General features: G+C 45.1%; 2 protein-coding genes across 3 annotated transcripts; one reads left to right on the forward strand and one right to left on the reverse strand.

Moving 5' to 3' along the window:
- Window positions 1-271: 271 nt before the first annotated feature.
- On the forward strand, window positions 272-11,900 carry xpr1b (xenotropic and polytropic retrovirus receptor 1b; the record flags this gene model as incomplete). Its single annotated transcript, XM_042705944.1, has 13 exons — window positions 272-398; window positions 1,413-1,633; window positions 2,036-2,185; window positions 2,503-2,586; window positions 3,113-3,194; window positions 3,876-4,072; window positions 5,476-5,655; window positions 5,845-6,010; window positions 6,260-6,454; window positions 7,247-7,407; window positions 8,444-8,583; window positions 8,963-9,184; window positions 9,343-11,900. Coding segments are annotated over 13 exons (1,980 nt in total), but the record flags the coding sequence as incomplete, so codon positions are not given.
- A 722-nt stretch (window positions 11,901-12,622) lies between these two features.
- LOC122131029 (lipoamide acyltransferase component of branched-chain alpha-keto acid dehydrogenase complex, mitochondrial-like) lies at window positions 12,623-17,596 on the reverse strand. 2 transcript variants are annotated; one of them, XM_042705943.1, is made up of 11 exons: window positions 17,449-17,596; window positions 17,093-17,216; window positions 16,843-16,918; window positions 16,574-16,755; window positions 16,072-16,193; window positions 15,318-15,567; window positions 14,546-14,712; window positions 14,186-14,263; window positions 13,616-13,807; window positions 13,385-13,456; window positions 12,623-13,032 (listed from the first exon to the last, which is right to left on the reverse strand). In XM_042705943.1, the coding sequence occupies exons 1-11, from the start codon at window positions 17,494-17,496 to the stop codon at window positions 12,865-12,867; spliced, it is 1,479 nt and encodes a 492-aa protein (XP_042561877.1). In that variant the 5' UTR covers window positions 17,497-17,596; the 3' UTR covers window positions 12,623-12,864. The 2 variants fall into 2 exon arrangements, with proteins under 2 accessions (XP_042561877.1, XP_042561876.1); XM_042705942.1 differs by having other exon boundaries at window positions 16,072-16,196; window positions 17,449-17,593.
- Window positions 17,597-17,725: the final 129 nt, after the last annotated feature.

A 17,725-nucleotide genomic window follows, 5' to 3' on the forward strand; every position in this document is an offset into this window, starting at 1 on the left:
CTGTCACTCACACTCACACACACACACACACTGTCACTCACACTCACACTGTCACTCACACTCACACTGTCACTCACACACACACTCACACTCACACTCACACACACACTCACACTGTCACTCACACTCACACTCACACACTCACACACACACACACTCACACACACACTCACACACACACTCACACTCACTCACTCACACTCACACTCACACTCACACTCACTCACTCACACTCACACACACACTCACACTCACACTCACACACACACTCACACTGTTACTTTGTCTGTTCACAGTCACTGATGAAGACACGGTCAAGAGATACTATGCCAAGTTTGAGGAGAAGTTCTTCCAAACATGCGAAAAGGAGCTGGCCAAAATCAACACGTTCTACTCAGGTAACCACACGCAGTCCAGACCTGGCCTGGCCACAATCATATAACATTGGTGTTGTTTTTGAAGCAGTTGCCTAAGTGTTAGATGATGATGTATTACGTTACGAGAGAGAGAACTACAGGCAAATGGTAAAGGGATCTGGCACCCTCTAAAGGGCTTTGATATCCAGTTTTTGTGTGAAGCTGACCTCATAATGATTATCTGCAACTGTGTGAGCGCTCTGCCTTTTATCCCAGGGTGTTTATCATTCCAGCATACTGTGAAATGAGCAGAGCAAGAAGCATGTTGGCCACAGGAGAGCAGCTTATCATTTATGAGCATACTGTGCGTGTCGCAGTGGAGCATCTGCATTCTTTCTGGCTTGGCCTGAAACTTGGCTGTTGCCCCTCATCTGGGCTGACATGGACACCGTGATCTCTGCTGTTAAAAAAAAAGGGGGAAAAATATGCTTGGTTAAAAAAAAAAAAAAAAGCAAAGGATCGCATGAAAACATTTCATCACTGGAGATGAAACTTGAGCCAAAGACAGAGCTGGGCCGTGGCCCAAGACTACCATTGCTCAATCTTCTGATGGTCCTCTGCTTTCTCCCTCTTTCCCACCATGGCGGCTTGCGTCTCTACCTCCATTCTGTCTACTCTACACTTCTTTTTTCTTTTGCCCCTCTGCCCACTCTGCTGTTTCTCTCTCTACCCTGTTTTCTCCCAACTTTTGCTCCCTCCCTCATTCTTCTTCTCCCTCTGGATGTCCTCTCTCTCACTCTCTACCCCTTCTCTTTCTTTACCTCTGCATCTGTCTCTCTTTCCCCCCATCTCCTCTCTCACTCTCTCATCCCCTCTCTCACTCTCTCATCCCCTCTCTCACTCTCTCTTTCCCCCCATCTCCTGTCTCACTCTCTCATCCCCTCTCACTCTCTCATCCCCTCTCTCACTCTCTCATCCCCTCTCTCACTCTCTCATCCCCTCTCTCACTCTCTCATCCCCTCTCTCACTCTCTCTCCTCCTGCCGCCCCTCCACAGAAAAGTTGGCTGAGGCGCAGCGGCGGTTCGCCACGCTGCAGAACGAGCTGCAGTCATCGCTGGACGCGCAGCGGGAGAGCACCGGCGCTCCGGGTCTGCGTCGCCGCCGCGCCGTCTTCCACCTCACCCAGCAGGAGCGCTGCACGCACCGCAACATCAAAGACCTGAAGCTGGCCTTCAGCGAGTTCTACCTCAGCCTCATCCTGCTACAGAACTACCAGGTCTGCCTCATCTCACCGCCAGTCAAGTCAGTCACTCATCCACTGAGACTGGTTAGCATGGTCACAACAACATTAAAAGTCATTGTGACTGTGCAAAACTGATGTCTGATCGGTTAGTCAACCTAAGTGGAGGGTCACTGTGTTGTGTTCTCTCCGGGGCACGTGTGTTCTCAGTAGTGCACTCTGAGGCCCCCTCCCTCAGGGATCGACACATAAAGCCAGCTAGCAGATGGCGAACAGTAAAGTAGAGATAGTGAGGCCAAGACAAACAAAACAGGCTGATATTCAAAATGTACAACTTGTCAAGTGAGGCTTTAATTTAATCAGTCCTTGTGGTCTGGAATTCTCAGTCTCCCTCCCATAGCAAAAAGTCATGTTTTTTTTTTTTTTTTTCCTCTGCAGAATCTGAACTTCACAGGCTTCCGGAAGATTCTGAAGAAACATGACAAGATCTTTGAAACGACGCGGGGTGCAGACTGGCGGGTGGCCCACGTGGAGGTGGCTCCCTTCTACACTTGCAAGAAGATCACCCAGCTCATCTCTGAGACGGAGGTAACCTAAACCCACTACACTCTCACGTTTGGATAAGTGGTAGTGAGAGTCAGGGGTTATTTTGAAGTGTACTGTGACAGGGACTGATTTATCACATGTAGCTTTTAAGAACCACAATAATATGTTAGTGTGCCACATTTTCTCTCACAGTGAAATCTGTGAACCTAAGGATCACCTGTCATCAACAACAGCATTGGCATTTTTGTCTGTTATGAAGATCTCTCTTTCTCTGTTGCAGTGGTAACTAAAGTACTGTTGGTCTTTCTCTCCCTCTCTGCTTGTCTCTCTCTCTTTCTCTCTTTCTCTCTTTCTCTCAGGCCCTGGTCACCACAGAGCTGGAGTGTGGGGACCGTCAGAGGGCCATGAAGAGACTGCGGGTGCCCCCGCTGGGTGCAGCTCAGGTCAGCCTCAGCTTAGCTCAGAAGGAATTTTAGTTGTTGTTGTTGTTTATCTGAAACTCATTTCGATGCAAACACATTCCTGTTTAGCCTCATTACTCTTAAGTCACAGCGTGACAGAAGTGACAGAATTACATCATTAAATATATATTAGTTTCAGCTACTCCACTAATGGAGAATGACATATCGATGCCAACCAAATGTCTGTGGATATTATTTATTTGCAAAGATGAAAAGAGTGAACTAGTTGATTCAGTCTCTTCTGAATTAGAACAAAGTGCCCCTTACAACTGTAGCTAAAACCTTCCAGTTTTCGTGATCAAGAGATAACTGCGCTGTGTTAGCCTAGCTCAAAAGTATATTGCATTAGAATACGACGTCACACTTCTTTCTGGAAAGATGTCAGGCATCTCCGAAAATACGTTTGATTTCATAGCACTTGTTCCTGGTCTCTACCTGTTTTGCCTGTTCTCTGCTCCCCCTACTCTCCTTGTCCTAATCCTCAGGGTTTTTTTTTTTGCCTCCTCAGCCCGCGCCTGCCTGGACCACCTTTAGGGTGGGTTTATACTGTGGAGTCTTCATTGTCCTCACCGTCACAGTCATCATCACAGGTGAGATATAGGCTGGTTTCTGTAATAAGTATTTTTTTTTTTTACGGGAGAGGGTTACCAGCCCTCAGCCCAACCCCCACCCTGGAGGACCAGGGGATCACTCTTTGTCTGGTCCGTATCCTTCGACCTGTTCGGCATGGGTGTCCCTGCCAGAAGCCTGAAGCTCCAGCCGACATATCTCTAGGGGTTATTGGAACACGCAAGCTGCACCACCACGACAAGGTTGTGGTAGACCATGTAGGCTACGCAGGGAGAACCTTAGGGCTGAATCTGAGGTCTACACACGCCAGTGCAAATGTGTTAAGTCATTTTGGTTGAATGCAAAACATTGTGCTGACTTCACCTGTTTGTGTGCTGCCTGCTCCGAAACTTGTGGTTAAATTTTGCTCTCTAACACCATTTATGGAAAACGTCCATCAGTGTTGATATTCAGTCAGTAGTCAATGCAGTTTACATTTCGTCTATCTGCTTTCTATAGTCGGTATGATCCTGAATGACTTCCAACTCCTTAACATTGTATGATTACTTTGTGTGGGATTGCACTCCAGGCGATTGCCTCTCAAGTTCAGTATAGGACCCTTTTTTTTTCTACCAAGAAAGACTGATCTCAAACCCTTTCCCTTTCGCTCCTATAAAAAGACATCAGTTTTGGTCATATCTAGCTGATCTGTTCCCCTCCAGGTGTGGCTAAGTTCCTGTCCAACAAGGAGCACGATGTGTGGCCGCTGGTGCGCATCTACCGTGGCGGCTTCCTGCTCATCGAGTTCCTCTTCCTGCTCGGGATCAACACCTACGGCTGGAGGCAGGCGGGGGTCAACCATGTGCTCATATTCGAACTCAATCCCCGCAACAACCTCTCCCACCAGCATCTCTTTGAGGTGAGCCGCTCAGGCAAGCTGGCCCTGAGACATTTTGGGTCTGTCTGAGGCATTCCCTGGTCTGGTCTTCTGGGGGAAAGGTCACCTCTAAAGAAGGAAGGCATAAACTGAACCCCGTGCAGGGGTAGAGCAAACCAGCTTTGGCTTGGTGAAAAGAGTCCGGTAACTGAAGAAGTGTTTTTCATTCAGTTATTTGTGCATGTAATGTTAATATGGTATACAAGAGAATCCCCATTCACACAGCCCTCCGACTAGCCTTCCCTTTCTTTGTGTGGTTCTAGGGCATCAATTTGTTGTTTCTGTTGTAGATGTAGACAAACTTAATCAGTGTATGGAACTTGAAATGAGTCTCTGACAGGACCAAATTTAAAATTCTTTACTGGATATACAGGGAGGAACTTCAGAATGAAAGTTGGGGGAATGGCTGGAGTTGCACAGTGTGTAGAGCATTAAATGTATTCATACCTAGATGTCCTCACGTGACCCTGAAATGGGACCCTTACACGCTAGTTAAGTAAAGATATGGGATGCTGAAGGAGCTAACCTGTAGTCTTTTTCTCCCACAAACAAGATAATTTTTCTTGTGATCTTTAGATAAACTGACCCCTTTAGCCTTCCGTGACTTTGGTTGATCTGTTTGTAGGAAAGCAGAATGAAATGCATGAGAGCACTGAACAATACTTTGACAGTTGGGGAAATGTGTAGAAGAATGCACCAGTCCTGTGGGGATTTGGGTTTTGTACAGACTATTTCTAGAACAAACCATTGCAAAGGAGATGCTCTATTCAGCATTTTGAAAGTCTTGTCTGAAGAATCTTACATTTGGCCAAGTGAGACCACCAAGGCACCCATTGTGTAGCCATTATAAAGCCACCAAGACCAAGTCCAAATTTAAATTGTCTCATTTTTGAAAAATATACTGTGGGAGAAAAACTGGAATGCATTCAAATACCATAGATTGAGGAAATGAAGAGTTTTGAAAAAGAATAAGCACTGAAACTGACTTTCAAAAGGCATTAGCTAGTGGTATGTTTCTAATTCTAATTTCAACACATTTTACGGACAGATATATGACCAACTGGATTAGACACAGGCAAATTGGACATGACAAAGGTCATTTAGAAAGACGAACATGACGAACATTTATGTGTAGAACAGGGGAGTCAGCCAGTACTCCTCTGTAGAAGTGTCATCAAACTTTGCACAGAAAAACACAAATGGACATGAGGCCAGTGCAGATGGATTTTACTGCCCCCTTCTGGACTGTGCATAAAATTTCAGTTTCATCAAGAAAAACGCTATTGAAATGTTGTATACGTTCATATATCCAATGACGCATACAGACACACAAACTGCAACACACATATCTGAAAGCTTCTAACCTCCTCACCTCCTGTATCCAGATCGCAGGCTTCCTGGGCGTGTTGTGGTGCGTGAGCATCCTGTCGTGCCTCTTCTCCAACCCCTTGCATGTCCCCATGCTGGCCAACCCGCTCATGCTGTACGGCTTCTTCTTCCTCTTCCTCATCAACCCCTTCAAGACTTGCTACTACAAGTCCCGCTTCTGGCTCCTCAAGCTGCTGGTGAGTGATCTGACCCCCTCACTCTGGCATATCTGCTCATAGCATGTATGTCTACACATGCACCTGTATGGTCTATATCTTTAGATAAACGCAATCGCTGAATGTTACCGTCTCTTCCTCGTACATTTGGGTTTATTGTTTTTCCTTTCCTTTGCTTGTTACTCACCTTCTTCTCTGTTTTATCACCAGTTCCGGGTGGTCACGGCTCCATTCCACCGGGTGGAGTTTGCGGACTTCTGGCTGGCTGACCAGCTGAACTCTCTGGGGATGGTGCTTATGGACCTGGAGTACATGATCTGCTACTACAGCATGGACATCACCTGGGCCAATCCATATCAGGAGATGGACACACGAGGTATGGGTGATATGACCGTGTGTGCAGTACGGGGGGGTCTATTTACAGTATGGTCTGGATGTCTGGTGTGGTCTAGTCTAGAAATGGAAAAAAGCCACGGTTCTCCCTGAAGAATGGCACAGGTTTTCAGTTCCTACTTTCACATTCTGACACAACATATGAAAGAATTGAACTGAATGAAGATTGAAACTCACGTTTACAGCATTTGTGTTCTGTATGCTGATTGGTCACCCTTGTTATCCTTCACAGAAGGGAGTGAATGCCACACGTACTCGTACGGCGTGCGGGCTGTGATCAAGTGCCTGCCCGCCTGGTTCCGTTTCGTACAGTGCCTGAGGCGTTACCGTGACACCAAGCGTGCCTTCCCTCACCTGGTCAACGCCGGCAAATACTCCACCACCTTCTTCGCCGTCACCTTCACCGCCCTTTACCACACACACAAAGGTAAGGCTTTTGCTTTTTACATGGAGTTTCTTGGCAGACACTGGCAGTGCATTTCAGGAATATATGAGATAGAAACGTGGTATTATGGTTTTGAAATTTTCATTCGTTTTTATTTTTATTTTGGAGGAAAGCCTTGATTTTATATAAGCTGAAAAGGGTAGGATGAAGGAGTGTATGATGTCAAATATGATTTATTTAAATCATTCAGGCCAGTGTCTCTCAAGAAGTCAGACAGAACAGGACAGTGGTATAGCAACCACAGCGCAAATCGAGGGGGAAAACTAAGCTGATTTTATTTCGTTATAGGTCATGTTGCATTGTTCATTGTAGGCTAGTTTGTATTAAGTTTTCTTGTTTTTGAAAACTGCAATTTTATTTTTATTTCAGTTAACTAAATACATTTTTCACTGCCAGTTTTAGTCTTAGTTTTCGTTCACTATAATAACCCTGCTTTGAACAACCCTCATTTAGCCACTAACATATTCTCTATAGTCCCTTTTTGAGGTGAGTCTTCAGACTGGATTGAGGACTGATTTCAGCGTAAAATAGTTTAAATGGTCACATTTGTCTTTGAGATACTATATTTGGGTTGTTGAGGACATTGTGATCACCAGAGATGATGGCACTGTCTTCAAAATAGCTGGGCTGTAGTCCATTAGTAGTTTTCTATTATTTGATGTTGAGTTTTATTTGGTCAAACCCATTGGGTGGAGTTCAGGTAGCTGAGTCGGAGCAATGCTGACTAGGGGTTCAACCCACGGCCACTGATCGATGACGACTGCTTTTCCCCAGACGAACCTGAGAACACTGTGTTCTTCTACATGATGATCAGCTGCCTAGTGGCCAGCTCCTGCTACACGCTCATCTGGGACCTGAAGATGGACTGGGGCCTGTTCGACCGCAGCGCCGGAGAGAACACCTTCCTGAGAGAGGAGATAGTCTACCCACAGAAAGTAAGGCCGTGCTCCACGCTCCACGTGCAGAGTTATAGTCCACAGTGCTTCAGTCATTCTTAATGAGGCTGTTGCTCAGGCTCATTACAGGTGAGAAATATTCCTGCAGGGTTACAGGATATAACCCTGACATTTTACAGTATTCAGGGCATCTTCCTTCAGGAGATCCTCTCTAGCCTGTGAAAATACTTCTACGTCTAATGTCATGGTACAGTAACCCACATTTAAGCTGTTCCCGACACCCTTTTTATGTCTCGCCCCTAAGACGTGAAACGGTAATCCACCCCGCGCCAAGTGTTACAGTAACCCACATTTACGTGGTTCTACGCAGCCGTTTCTGTGTCTGGCCAGGAGCGAGTAAGAGAGCACTCCACCCTGCAGTGTTACAGTAACCCATGTTTACGCTGTTCATCACTTCTCCAGCCCACAGAAAGTGAAAAGCACTCCGACATGGAATGCAGTGTTATGGCTTGTAATATAAAAGCATCTCGCACACTACAGGTGTCTCGGGCCCATAAACATTATGTTCTTTGCTTGGCTTTATTGCTGAGTCCGTTGAGGTCAGTTGAACCTTCAGTGAATTAATGAATTTTTATTTTATTTTAAGTTTTGGACGAAGACAAACCCCTTCCCTCAGTTGTGTTTTTTCTTTTTTCTTTTTTTATGGGCTTTTTAGCCTTTATTTGGATAGGACAGTGAAGTATTTTGGACAGGAAGTGAGGAGGAGAGAAGAGTTGGGGAGAGGATCGGGAAACGACAGCAGGACAGAATCGGACCTGTTTCCCCCGCGGGCATTGTAGCCCATAAATGGGCTCATGCCACAGTGCCCCCCTCAGTTGTGTTTTCAACGCCCCATTCTTGAGCTGCCTGAGAACTGAAGTCATGATGGAGGCATGGTGCCCTTTCCTTACCAGTGACACCCAGAGAGAGTTTACGCTCTTGGCGCAAATGTAAGGAGGTCAGGGCTTGCACGTGTGTAGTCTGTGGTGGGATGGCCTGTGTCAGTGTGCTGCTGTGCTGCTGTGCTCGTCCGCAGGCGTACTACTACTGTGCCATACTGGAGGACGTGCTCCTGCGCTTCGCCTGGACCATCCCCATCTCCGTCAGCTCCGTCACCAGCGTTCCCCACATCACCGACATCCTCAGCACCATCCTGGCTCCACTGGAGGTCTTCAGGTAGGGGTGTGCCTAGACACACACACACACACACACACACACACACACACACACATACACAAACCCATAACCACATATGCTTGCTCCCACATTCAGACACAGTGACACTCTCGTATGCTCACTCACATCCTCACACACTTAGGCTCCGATATTTTCATTTCTCTTACAAAAGCTTACCCATCTATTAGCCCTTTCACTTTCCTGATTCACATTCATGTTACACACACACACACACACACACACACACACACAAACACAAACACACTCAATGTCCTCCCATATACAAGCACACTTCTGTGACTGTGTTCTCCACTAATTCCATGCTACACATTATCTTCCTCTATCCCCCTTCGCCCCTACTCATTCCATGTGTCCGCAGGCGTTTTGTGTGGAACTTTTTCCGTCTGGAGAACGAGCACCTGAACAACTGCGGTGAGTTCCGAGCAGTGCGGGACATCTCGGTGGCACCACTGAACGCAGACGACCAGACGCTGCTGGAGCAGATGATGGACCAGGAGGACGGCGTCCGCAACCGGCTGGGCAAGAAGAATTACAAGAGGAGCTACAGCATGTCCCTGAGACGGCCGCGCCTAGCCTCCCAGTATGTGAAAACACTCACACACACACACACACACACACACACACACACACACCCACACACACACCCACACACACACATTATATTATCCCGTGTCTTATCTTCCCTGTCCTGTCTGTGTCCTCCTCTCAATCGCCTCTCTTTCCTCCTGTCCTTCTCAGGTCTAAGACGCGAGACACTAGGGTCCTCATAGAGGACACGGACGATGACACCTGACATCTTCCTCCGCGGGGCCTTCGAGGCTCCGCCCTAAAGACAGCGGCCCTGTGGAGGCCACAGCTCTCTCAACTGTTCAGTCCGACATCACAGAGTGGCCCGTCCACCACAACACCCACACACAAAGCCCAGTAACACACACACACACACACACACATCCAAATGACCAGTACCATTCTGTTGAGAGAGAGAGAGAGAGAGAGAGAGACAGAAAGAAACTTCCACAATCACAAAGACAGCTAAGTTACCTTTTACGTTCAAAGTATACACACAAACACACACAGACACACACAGACACACACACACACAATCAGGTTACACATCAGTGACAGCCATGCTAACCAAGTAGCAAGAAATAAGCAGGTGACAAACACACACCTTCTGAGCCCCAGTGGCTAACAAACACACTTGTAAATACTGAATATACAGAGACCAAGAATCATCTACACACTGTAAACACTCATGTGCACATGCATCATACTTCCAGACACACTTGTATTTGCCCCAACATGCCACTTTTCTTCCATTCCCGTTCTCTTGCTCATCTGTCACTGCCTTGAGTGTTTTTTCAGAGGAGGTTAGACCATTCTCAAGACTGCTCAAACGTTGTAAATATCATAGGCTACACGGGCAACTATTGTTTATTGATCGATAATCAGAAATAATGTAGCTGACCTGGGGTAGAGATTCCTCAGGCTGGACATTGACCTCTCCTGTAAGGCAATCAGTCTGGTTGAATGCCAGTGTCTATGGATCTGTTGTTTTATGTGAATTTATTTTAATGTTTTGGATGAAGTCAAAGATGAAAACAAGATTTGTAATGTTAATGTGGCAGTCCCAGAGATGTGTGTGTGCCACAGTTTTCATCTTTTATTTTCTTTTTCGAAAAATGATTTGAATGTACATTTCATTGTTATTTATGTGAAAGAGATATGCCTTGAAAGTTGCCTAAGGAATGGGATGTTTTTTGAAGTTGGGGAAGGTTTCAATGGTCCCCCCCCACACACACACACACACACACACACACACACACACACACACAGTATGGCTTTTAAATGTGATGAAACCCACAGGTGGCAGCCATAGGCTGACTTTCCATGGAGCACCCAAGCCCCGCCCTTCTAGCTCATTGGAGAGGCTCATCTGAATGACAGCTATATTCTCTGTATTTGTTTATGCCAGATGTCAGAGAAATGCCTATTGAATATTTCCCCAGTGCTGTTTGGGAAAAAGTATTACTGAGCTAGGGTAACATGTAGCTTTTTCTGAGCAAGCCACATTTGTAGAACATTCCATTAGCACTTTGATGATGTGTTGAAGGCTCGCGTCCACTTGCCAGTCATTCCCCCCCCACCCATCCCCTGAAAGTGGGGTGGTCCATCTTTACGCATTAGAAAAATCTGTGTAAACGTCAATGCTTTTGCCTCTGTATTTACTGTGAACTGCTGTCCTATTCCAGTGTAACAGCATTCCAAGCCATTTCCATGGAAGGTCCCTGAGGTGAAACCTTGTCCATGTTTTAATGTATGACTCTTGCCAGTGAGAATCCTTGAAATGCCACCTGTGGGTTTTTAGCAAACATGCATTGGGAGGCTCTTTAATGACATATTTAATGACATGTTTAAGCACCATGGTGAAACTGTTGTGAGGATTTCAGGGACTTTTATGTTCTGATCTCAATATGACCTGTTTCCCAAGAGCATCGCAGGACTCCACTTCAGTTGTGATAGAATCGTTTGCAGATCTCCCTCTACTACCATGACCCCAAGTTATTCAAGGATGACTTTGTTCTTTGACGCTTTTGGAAAATGAGGCCTTAATATGCTACCTTCTGATCTGTTCACTAACTAAAGAACTGCTCTTAAGTGGGTGGGTGGGGGCGGGGGGACTATTACCGAAGAGCCATCGAGGACACTGGTGGTGAAGTGATGCAGGAAGTCTGTTACATTCCAGGAGAGACCAGAGTATGCATGGCCAAATCAAGAGCAAAGAGAAGCCACTGTTAAACGCATCCTAATCATAAGCCACACATACACTGAAGCTGTCTTTCCTCGGCCCCGGTGGTGGAGTGCAGTACTGTATTCCATGGCCTTGGGGTCAAAGGCCACTGCAATGCAGCTGCAACACCGGGAGAAATTACGCTGTTGTTAGGATCCTTTAGAAAAAGATCAAGTCTGCTGTAAATACCATGGACCAAAAAGAAAAAAAAAGGTTACTCTGTGGATTTTTGTTTGTTTCAGGTTTGAATATTGGTGACATTTTGTTTCCAAATGGAGAAGGATCTTCTGTGAACTCTGTTAGAAGTTCTCATTGGCCATCAGTTTCTGTTCTGTCTCTTGTGCTTGTTGTACCGTTGTACTCTTTATCCCCGGCCACTGTAACCGCCCCAAAGGGGGAGATCTCTACATGCATTTACCCCTCCGTATGTAAGAGGAGGAAAAACTAAAGCATTGAGCTTGTCTCACTCTCCCTGTTACAGTTTTTAAGTAAAATGATCAAACAAGCTCTTGTTCTGTAGTAAATTGCAACTCATTCTATGGCAGGTAAATATCTGTAAATGACTGGATTCATGATGGAAGGTTCTTTGGAAACATGTCACATCAGTCTATAAGAGTTCAATTTTTTTTTTATTTTTCAACATATATATTATAATTTTTTTCCCAAAACATTTATATTTCAAGGTTTAGTAGGCATGGTAACTGTGAAATGTGTTTAAATAATCCCCCCTAAACACGGCCCTTTCATTCCCTCCAGTGGTCCGGGGCCATAGGCCAACATTAGCCAAGTACAGTCAGGGTAGGTTGGTAGCTTCCTGAATATCACTGAAAGAACAGAGCTGCATAGAACAGTCTTACTCAGGTCCTTTCTCACACTGACCAAGTTCAAACAACAGTCAGGACGAGGCTATTTTTCTGAATGCCTAAAGAGGAAAAAAAAGAAACCATCCCATCCCCAGGCAAATTTGAATTTAAGGCACATAGGGGTTAACAAAAACATGATACAGTTTGTGCACAAGTGTGCTCTGATGTCAAGGCTCATCTTGTGAATTTGGTGGTCCTGAACAGCCTAAATCTATCTGAAAGGAAAACAATGAATAGTTTGTGGGCTTGGCAATGCAATTCTACATGGACCCTATAGTCCTCATTTCCTTTGCATAGGCAGGGAGTTAATACGCTCTGCGTTAAATTAGCAGCAGCAGCAACGTTAGTGAGTACCTCTATTTTACATTTAAGAAGGCAAATCATGTTTTACTCTAAGTGACCATCTCAGAAAAATCTAAGTCAGCGTCAGAAAAATACAGCAATACAGACTTGCATCTGATTTGTGTACACCTTTGAGCCAACAAGAGAACAAACCATCCCATACATGAGGAAGGGAGGAAAAACGATAGTGTTCAGTACAGTAACTCGTGGGGGTGGGGCTCAGGGATAGTCCTGGTCAGGGCACCTTATTTACACAGGAAACCCTTATTTGAGGTCCAACACCATAGAGGCAGGGTTCTCCAAATAGGATCTCCACAGGTTAGAGAACCGGCACATGGTGGCTCCGTCAACAACGCGGTGGTCTGCCGACCAGCTAACACTCATAATATGGGCTTTGGCTATGTCGCCCTGAGCATCAAACCTGGGTAGCACCTGCAAGTAACAGGATCTTTGTGTTAGACAGGATTTGTCCAATACCATTCCACATGCACATTCAGTCTTGACTCAACATAGACTAAAAATAATTATGGTCCTGCTATTACAGGTAATTGGCTCTACAAGCATAAACTCAGGAAGCATGCAGAAGGTCTGGTACTAGTTTACTCTAAGACAGTTTAGAGATGACTGAGTCAGGAAACACTGTCAGAAATACCTCAGGATACAGGCGACAGACTAAGCAACTTGCTGTCGGCTCTACAGACCAAATCAAAACTTTCTTAATTAAAAAAAGCTATATTACACAGTTCACCCTACTTTGAGTGCAAGTCTAGAAAGAAAAACTCACCTGCATCTTTCCTAAAGCTCCAATTGCCACTTCCGGAGGCAGAATAACTGGCTTGGCATAGGTCCCACCGATCTACAGCAAAAAAGATAGGACACAAATCATAATACTGGGAATCTTTCAGTGTTCTTTGCTGAGCCATGCTATTTCTGTCAAGAGGGAAAGGCAGGGAGCTCTGTAAACAAGTCTGGAGAGAACCCAATGATCTGAGAGTGTTCTGTGTTTCCCTCTCACCGAGCCAATGTTGGATAAGGTGAAGGTGCCACCCGTGAGATCTGCAGTGCCAAGCTGGCCTGATGCCCCAAGGTTCTGCAGGCGATTCAGCTCCACAGCAATATCATAGACACTCAGCGTCTGTACACTCTTCACGTTGGGCACAATAAGACCCTGGGGGGTGTCCATGGCGAGGCCAATGTTATGAGAAGCCTGGGGAAAAAATAACAATGAGCCTTCTTAACGCTTAAAAGACAATTTTCTATAGTCATTGTAGAGGCATTTTGAAGAAAAAGGTACTTAAACTTTAAAAAAAAAAAACACATATCTGCGCTTGTGTGAAAACAGCAGATAAAAACATTCAGACGGCCTGATGACTCATGTTACTGACAATCTAGCAGAGAGGGTTATCTGTGAGTTATCTGTGGGTTTGTTGTTATCTGTGAGTTATCTGTGGGTTTGTTGTTATCTGTGAGTTATCCATTGGTCTGTTGTTATCTGTGAGTTATCTGTGGGTTTGTTGTTATCTGTGAGTTATCTGTGGGTTTGTTGTTATCTGTGAGTTATCCATTGGTCTGTTGTAGTCTCTACCTTGTAGGTGATGTTCTGGCAGCCTTCATCTACAGAGGCATTAAGCATGGGAAAGTGGAGCAAGCCCAGTGATGCTGCCTGTAACACAGACCCTGGATATGAGCATAACAGAGTGAAAAGAAGGGGGATACAATCTACAATCTACTATTCTGCATGCCTGATTCAGTAATGAGGATTATTCTTGTACAAATATTATAGGTATCATGAGACTTTTCTATCCAAGTACAAGGATAATATTTGTCAAAATTACATGAAGATGTTGCTGTTATGACTCCAGCTATTTTAAGGTGTATTTGCTTTTTGTAAGATGTGAACGGGTATGGTTCTCTACATAATGCAGAGGATAGTTCAGGCATCTACCTTGATGAAGAAGGGCATGTAGCTGAGCTTGACCCCACGAGACTCAGCCAGCCCCTTTAGCTGCATCCGTAGCTTCACCAGCTGGGTCAGGTCAACCTCATCACAGTAACCAAAGGGGGGAATCTTCAAAGCAGCAGTCATGATCTTTACCATGGCCTTCTGGATACCTGCACAGGTATACATTCAAAACTGTTATGGTATACCGTAAATATAACATCCTTGTTTTGCATAATGTAACTTGTATGAGGTTCAAAATAACATAGTCTTCAAAAGTGAGGCATATTTCAATACAAATACTAAAATTAAATACTAACTACCTAGAAGTGATACTGACACTGGTTTTCAACTTCCCTCAAATTAGGTTATTTAATAATGCAGTGCCATTAGAAGCAGTGGTCAAGTTCAGTTTTGAGCTAAATCCATCAAATGGAGCGGTATGGCAGAGGACCATTTGTGCTGCTGCAAGACTTTTATCTCATTAAGGGGGAAAGTGTATATTTCAGCTTTCTCTATGTTAATTTTCTTTTACTTCTGCGGCAGGAAATGTAACCATACCGATGAGTGTGAGTATGCGGGAATCTAGTGGAAAGGAAAAACTCTCATTCAGGTGGTAATAAATCAAGTTTAGAACCAGTCCCAAAACATTCTTAATCCATCTCATAGAGGCAGCATACGTTATGCGACTAGGTTCATACAGGATAGATACTTTTATGGCCTCGTCTCTTCCAGAAGATTCCTTTTGAACCAGATAAGCATAAGGTGACAGGCTCACCCTTGAGAGGCTCTGTGCGGTCCTTCCCTGTGAAGACAGGCCTGGGGGCGGCTGCTGTGGGGTAGGTGGTAACAGGTGCTTTGTCTGGTTTGGAGGTGACGGATGCTGTTGTTCTCACTGCAGGGGTTGGAACCTGCTGATCCCCCTCGTAGGGAAGAATAGCTCCCGTCTGCTTGGCTAGGAAGTTAAGGATGTCCTCTTTCAGGATACGCCCATCCTTCCCAGTCCCGACCACCTCACTGAGTTTAATCTGAGTTTCAACAGAGCATTCATTAACAGTGATTATTACAATAAAAAAAAAAACAATGTCAATATGGATAAAAGTACATTCAACGATCCCGATTATGCCAAAGAGATTCTAGACTGGTTATCATTGATGTTCCTCTAAGAAACGTATAATTAACGAGTACACTCTTCTATTCATAACCTCACATTTCCTCCCTTTCTGACAGCATACACTGTATGCCATTTGTGTATGAGCGGTAATGCGTGTTGGAATCAGTACTTCTCAAATATAGTATCAATGTTTCCTGCACCTTTCCTATGGTATCAGTCACACCACTGGTGTTGTTGTTGTTGGCCAAGAATGACACTGGTGTCTGTTAGCAGGGCTCACAGAGGGGATCGAGTTGTCTCCGCGGTTACGGCTTGCCTAGACACACATTATGAAGCAGGCACACGGGTAAACAGAGTGCTGGCGGGGCTGGGGTGAATTGCACAGCCAGTAGGCTATTGCTGAGCTGCATACACCTACGTTGTTCTCTATGGCCAGGCGTCTGACAGCAGGAGTGGCCTGGGTCTTATGGCCTTTGATTTCTTGGTGCGTGTGCTGGTGTGACACTGCAGGCGTCTCTACCACGTCTTCCTCTGGAGAGCCTTCTGTGAGGAACACATGCAGAAAGGCATGCCAAATAATACATCACACACATTACGTTATGTACTGATTACAAGGAAAGGCTCTAAATGGGTTTATTTAAAAAGCTGAGGTTCCAACTAAGCAGAATATCCACACTCAAGTCAATTGATTGAATGTTCTTTGAACTTCTGTATAACAATCAGCTGTGAGAAAAGGTTTAGCACTGTATTTAGAGATATAAGTTGAAAAGCCAGGACACCTAAACCTGCATGTTTCTTCCAAGTACTTAAGTACAAGGGAGACTAATTTTATTTCTACTTGCCTCTTTCTGGCAATGTAGCTGTTGGGATCTGGGATTTAACTGGGAATACTGGGAACACTTCAAACTGCAGTAATTTACCTTGAGTCCTGTCAGTCTCAATATCAACCAGAGGGGTGCCCACAAGAGCAGTGTCCTCCACACCATAGTAAAGCTTCCGAATGACTCCGTCATAGCGGCTTGTGATGGTGACTGATGCCTTGTCACTTTGAACTTCACATATGCTGTCAAACTGGGACACTTTATCCCCCTCTTTGACATACCTGAGTGGGGGGATATAGGAAAGTTTCATAAACAACACACGTGCTGACTAAGTAAAATGACAAGACTGAGGTTTAATACATCCTTACCATTCTTTCACAATCACCTCCCTTATTCCTTCGCCAATGTCAGACAGCTTGAAAGGTAGAATTTGTCCATTACTTCCTGGAGAATGGGGGAAGGTTGTAAGGTGAAACTAGAACTTCGCGGTTGCTAAAGTAACATGTCATTTATTACAGATTATTCCGTAAAACTGCAAAGCTTTCACCATGTGGGAGAGCACTCTGAACAATATTATGCGTTTCTGCAGTGCAGAAAAGAAGCAGGCACACAACTTACTGTAAGTTGTCCTAAAATGCCTCTGTTGTGCTGCGCCGAAAGGTGTGATAATTTGAAATGCACCTTCGGATCCAGTCGACGGCAGCCTTGGGCACTGGCTGTAGCAATGGTACGTGAGCTGGGGCTTCGGAGACACATATTTGACAGAAGAGAAAATGCCTTATATCACATCAGCAGCCATTTCTGTGAACACCAGCCAGATGCTCCCCGCAACTGTTGCAATATGACGTTAGCAGCCACGTCAAATTATCCGAAAGCTCGGACTGCATACAACCCTTTGTTTTACAGATTGTAAGAGGGAGCGTGACATAACTTTACTTCACTTTACTAAGTGCATTCATGTAATGTCATCTTACCATTCGTTTAAGAATTCTTAGGGAGCCCCGAACTGCTGTCGTCGCCATCTTTGCCCTGAACCCTGATGCTATCCCAGACAAATTCACAAGGGTAACATGTTTATGACACGCAGGCGCACAAACCAGGAACTAGATCTAATGACAAAAGCTTTTGTCTAAGCTATAGTTCACACCAAGGGGGCAGACTTTCAACAAACTCCTGTGCAATGAGTTCAAGGTATTGCTTCCTTGGTGTCAGATACCACATATTAGGCGAGTGGTCCAAGGACCAAATCTC

This window comes from Clupea harengus, unplaced genomic scaffold (assembly GCF_900700415.2).
Source record: "Clupea harengus unplaced genomic scaffold, Ch_v2.0.2, whole genome shotgun sequence".
Lineage (NCBI taxonomy): Eukaryota > Metazoa > Chordata > Actinopteri > Clupeiformes > Clupeidae > Clupea > Clupea harengus.